Source organism: Priapulus caudatus, unplaced genomic scaffold (assembly GCF_000485595.1).
Source record: "Priapulus caudatus unplaced genomic scaffold, Priapulus_caudatus-5.0.1 Scaffold2607, whole genome shotgun sequence".
Classification (NCBI taxonomy): Eukaryota; Metazoa; Priapulida; class Priapulimorpha; order Priapulimorphida; family Priapulidae; genus Priapulus; species Priapulus caudatus.
The window spans coordinates 11,266-16,713 of NW_014579668.1; the positions used below are offsets into that span (position 1 = coordinate 11,266).

The window sequence follows — 5,448 nt, forward strand, 5'->3', positions numbered from 1 at the left end:
TACAGCGTGGCGTACAGTCACAGTACACGTACACCTACGTGTGAGATACAGCGTGGTGTACAGTCACAGTACATGTATGCATACGCGTTAGATACAAAGTGACATACAGTCAACAATACATGTGCACCTCAGGCATGAGAACATGAGAACAGGTTGGAATGTTTTTGGAGGAAATATTTCAATTCTGTGCATGTGCGTAGCACACACTGTCCTGCTAGGTGGGTCTGGGGTTCCCCCGCCAAGAAAATTTTTTAAATTTGGAAGGGCAGACAGGCCATTTCCATGCATTCTGGGGAAAATTGTAAGTCAATTCCGTTCTTAGTAAAGACTAATTTCGTGACTGCCAATTCACGTCTTGTCATTTTCTATGAAAATTTCAATGTTTTATGTGGCGGTTAACTTAAAGCATGGCTTCATGGATACACCGCGATATTTATCTGGCGTTCTGTTACTTCTGTGTAAAATTTTACGTACTTTTCCTGACTTTTTATGAAGTTTAAATTAAAAATGGCGTCCATTTTGACAAAAAAAGTATGCATTACCCACCTAAGCTTTTTATTAGTTTTTTTTGCATCAATCTCAAGAATGACTAAAATGAAAACCAAAACCTGGAAATCCGAAGAAAAATTCTCATGCCTGACACCGACGTGTGAGACACAGTGTAACATACAGTGCATGTACGTGTGTACACATGTGTGGGATTAAAGTGATTACGTCACCGTAAATAGTAAATTTTTTTGTTTAAATTCCACTTTTCCACAAAATATAAGTAGGATTGTTCACTTTTTATGGTTAAATTGCTGCATTATACTTCTTATTTTACTATATTGTTCGATGTGAACATACATTCGTGACGCATGCATAGCCCATAGCAAGCAATTAATGTCAGGAACACTAATAACAAATTGTCCAGATTTTTTTGGATTTTTAACTAGTTGAGAAACAATCTTATCAGGTAAGAATTTTACGATACGTTTAGTTCTTACTTTAATAGTAAAAACAATACAACAAAATTTAGCAAATTTCTACTTCACCAGAAACATCGTCACGACCATGTCAATTTACAATAGTCTATCTCCCCCCCCCCCCCGCTCACTTCAGGTTCATTTAGATAACGCATATCTCGTTCCCTCCTTTTGAAAGCACCCCCTATCTCAAGACTGGCTAAAATTTTTCTGAACACCCCCTTTCGCGGGCTTTTAGCCGGGTTTTTCCTGCCTTTGCGACGCCCCTAAATTGCGCGAACACTCGCTCCCAATGTAACCCCATCCCGCAAGTGAGCCTCATCGTTTCACCAGCACCTCACCTGTACTACCTTCGCTACAGCCATCCCCTGAACGTAGGACTTAGTCCCGTAGCATGTGAACTGTCCGACAGGTTACCTTCTACACTTGAACGTAGTCGTAGATTTTCAGTTGATCGGAGGGCGAAAACCTAATGAAGCACATATTTTTACTTTCAAAATGAAATAATCCCTGAATGAGCTTCAAAACTAAGCACAATTTCAGAATTTGATCTCCCGGATTTGATAAAGTTTCTATAAAATTCAAGATGAAATAGAGAGACGAGGAATAAACCACCCCCCCTTTTTAAAGAATCCCCGGTGACAAATCAAATACACCCCCTTCTTTTTACCAATTCTTGGGCCGATTTTGTCGCGCGATGTAAAATACCCCTTTGCACCACGAGACTTGGGAACGCCATTCGCGTCCCTCCACCGCTCGAGTCGGGGGCCCGGTCTATCTAGGTTTCCCTATTTCTTTGCAGTGATGAGCTTGAGACTGGGATATATCACCCCGAGTTATAGATATCCGTCTGATATCTATATATGAAGGTGAGACTATACCCCATCTCAAGCCTCATACTGGTGATAGAACCTTTTTCTCGGATATTTTTTTCATTTTTTAAAATTTATATTTATTTTTATTATTTTTTATTTCATTAAATTTTAAAATTTTCAATGATATCTATCGCCCAAAAACCTGACAAGCAACCTTGTAATTAAAGGAAAATCATTGCGTCATTAAAAAGTCAGGCGAGATCAACCCATATCGCGGGAAAACTGCAATATCCCGCAGGTTTATCCTCGGTCGGCTTATCTCGGGGGATAGTTCTCATACATAGTATTCGAGAAACGTCTGGGCTCAGGCGTCCTCCCAGGTAAAAAAGAGAACTGTGACGAACACGTAACCTCTCCCCCACAAAATCAGATAGACAATTCTACATAAACTAAAGATTCTCTCTCAATTCATCAATAAAACATCCATTTTCTCACATACTCAAAAACGCTCTCTCCCCACCCCCCCAACTCGCCGCCTCCGCCCCACCTCTCACCCTGGCGGCGGCGCTTCCCGTCCCTCAATGCTGCTAACTGTCCCCGCACTGTGGCACACCTCTTCTCAACCTGAGCTAATGTCGCCGCTCCTTCTCACATCATCAACGAAAGTGGAGTGCTCTGCGTGTTCCGGCTCCTTGTCTGCCCTTCCCACAGTTGTACTCTCCTCCCTCGTGACCCTCCGTCAAGGCTCGAACGAACGCGGACCTTGACCCTTGACGTTGCTGGGCTCCTTCGACTGTCTGAAACACCCTGAAACGTCACGCCGCGTATGTCCGACCGCCGGAAAACCTTGAACTCGACCCTCCTGCTTGCTGCTTTGCGTCCCTCAGCTGCGAGAACCGAAATGACGCCCTGCGGGTCAAATACGCAACGTGTCTACTGCAAACTATTACAGGCAAACATATATATAGATCCTATATAGTAAATTAATACAAATATATATATATTGTATATTATTCACCATCTCAATAATTCAATTTTGTAAATTTTAATCTCTTTTAATAAATTCGTCCAATTTTGTCAATTTGTCAAATTTTGACAATGACAAATTTGTCGTTATTCAACGCAACCGTGATCATGACCAAGCAGCTTAATAAACCGTAAGTTACAACTGAAAAACGGCGTTAAATATGTTCTAATTTCACGACAATCATACTTACCGACTCTTGCCTGCGAGTCTTATAAACCATTTCCCCATGGAATTGCACTAATAGACCAGAATTCATTTTTGCTCCTCAAAAACACAAGAACCGAGTATCCCCGTCAGTTGTCATCATGACTGCATACCTTCCATAAACCTAGATGGACCGATCAAAAGTATAAATATCTGGCTCCTAGAACCTCCCCCTTACGTCCCTCGCCACAATGCCAAACCGCCGCCTACCATTGCCTGTATCGCTGGTTGTTCCTCTCAAATCACTTCTGCCACACACATCTTCAATCGTCTTCCTTCAAAAAGCCTCTAAGCATTTCGGACTATGCGGAATTTCACGAATCATCTCATTCAAGCACTTAGAAAGACGCTGATAATTGAGTAAACAGTCTTCAAATTTGTAAAACTAATCTTACCCTAAGCTGCTTGTAGAAAGACTCTTAATTAAAAAACATGCGTAACTGCCAATCATCGAAACCAAGGCAATTAGCCCGTGCTATGAAAATAATATGTGGAGAAGAAAATAAGGGCATGAGGCGATCCCCGAAAACCAGTCACTCCACCCTTGCACCTGCACCCGAAAGATGCCATTCATAAAATTAATGCGGAAAACAAAAAGAAACTCTCACTGAATCAAGCGCTTCAGAGGCGGAAGATTGGGACAGGAAGTGATGCGAACGTGACTTCTTTGCATGTTGGAGGGAGTTTCACAGCAGCGCGATACTCCGCCTAGAGGGAGTATCGTATGACAAGCCTATGGTCTTGTTTCCAGAGAGACAAAGAAATAATATTCTGCTTTAAGTGCATAGCCATGAAATTATTATAAGAACTCTATCGCATAACGGCAAAGAACCAATAATTGCTCCGTGAATACCCGAGTAGCACTATTTTTCTCTTCGTTTTTTCTCGTATTGTACACTCAGGTAATATAATTAGCTCTGATAATACCTATACACGTCGTTGATACTAAAGGCTCGTACCACATCCCCTAAAATAAGGTGCTGCTTCGATCTGCCCACTTCATAAAACCGAGAGTCCGGGACCGCCATGGTGTTCTTCCAAGATTTTGGTGTATCTATTCTGATGCCCATCTTTCCCAAACAAATGTTAAGGTTAAGAACCATGCTAAGTGATTGTTACCGCAATCATGAAAAGACTTAGCCTCTTCGACTGTGGTATTTTCGTGCTGGCTCTTCAACCTTTCAAACAGAGCCTGAAAACCCTCTCAACTTATATACAAATGTTCAGTTAGTTAGCTACACAACTATATATATCACCCCCCTCAGCGACTATATAATATACCATAAGCACTCACACCTACCCTCCCCCAGTGATAACCGTCAGTCAGCGCCACCTACCCACGCGCTGTCCACCATGCTTTGGCACACGCCATGTCTAATGACGCTGAGTCTATTCTGTCTTTGCACTGATTCTTTAACGTAACCCCCGTGTATGTTCCGCTGCCTCTGCATTAGTGACGTCGCGTCGCCATCCACCCCAAGACACATCGGACGCGAGTCTATTTTTGCCAATGTAGGCCGTGTTCTTGTCATCATTACCCCGGCTTCCAGCGCGGCCCCGCTGCTATGATCGCCTCTGTATGCTCCACCTTGCCTGGTGTGTCGTTCCGCACATTACCTACGCCTTCCATGCTGATGCACCTAGTTCATTTTTGCATCTGTTGTTCACAAATTCACCGTCCATTCTCCCCGCTATACCCGACAGACCGCCGCGCGACGTTATTTCTACTTGCCATTCGTCGTCGTTCCTTGCACATTACCTCTTTCTCGTGCGTTACCTCGCGCATTCACGCCAGTGCTATATGCGCAGTTGTTCTGCCACTGTTCCCGGCCCCAGACATTCTGCTAAGTTGTGTCTTTCACCTGAGACATGTCATACCAACCGCTTGCGCCCATGGCTATGACGCTTATTAAGGATCTTCATGACTGCAAACCTAGCCCGTGCCACCCGTTCTACGTAATTCTCACGTCTATTGACCCCCGACTTAACGCAGCTAATGATGCTTAGTTGTTCTCAGACTTCCTTTTCTTTGGCAGACATTATACCTCTCCATGGCTATGACGCTAGTTATTTTTGCATTGGCCGTCATCACCTCCCGTGCCCTGTCACGTTCCAGTTTACTACAGTCACATTATGCTTCGTGACCATGCTAATTATGCTGTTTTCTCCGCCTAAGGTATTCCCTTTCTTAGACTCCTTTTCTTTCTTTTCTTTTTCCGTTTCACTGTAAGCCCTTCCATGCGTATGACCGCCTACGTCTATTTTGCCTGACTACGCCACTCGTCTCTTTAATTACATATCCTTTGTGCCATGCATGATGCTGGTTGTTCTCGTGGAAACTTCCGTGTTCTTCCTCACGACTTATATCCCCTTGCCCCATGCTATGACGGCTAGTCTATTTTTGTCATTTCCGTGCACTGTTCTTTAATTCACCATC

At 43.3% G+C, this 5,448-nt stretch overlaps 1 protein-coding gene across 1 annotated transcript in view; it reads right to left on the reverse strand.

Annotated features, from left to right (window-relative positions):
* Nucleotides 1-5,448, reverse strand: part of LOC106818877 — a 7,614-nt gene that overhangs the window by 873 nt on the left and 1,293 nt on the right. Inside the window, exon 4 of the mRNA XM_014823547.1 lies at nucleotides 2,543-2,689. Coding sequence (XP_014679033.1) covers nucleotides 2,543-2,689 — 147 coding nt within the window. The remainder of the gene's footprint in view (nucleotides 1-2,542; nucleotides 2,690-5,448) is intronic.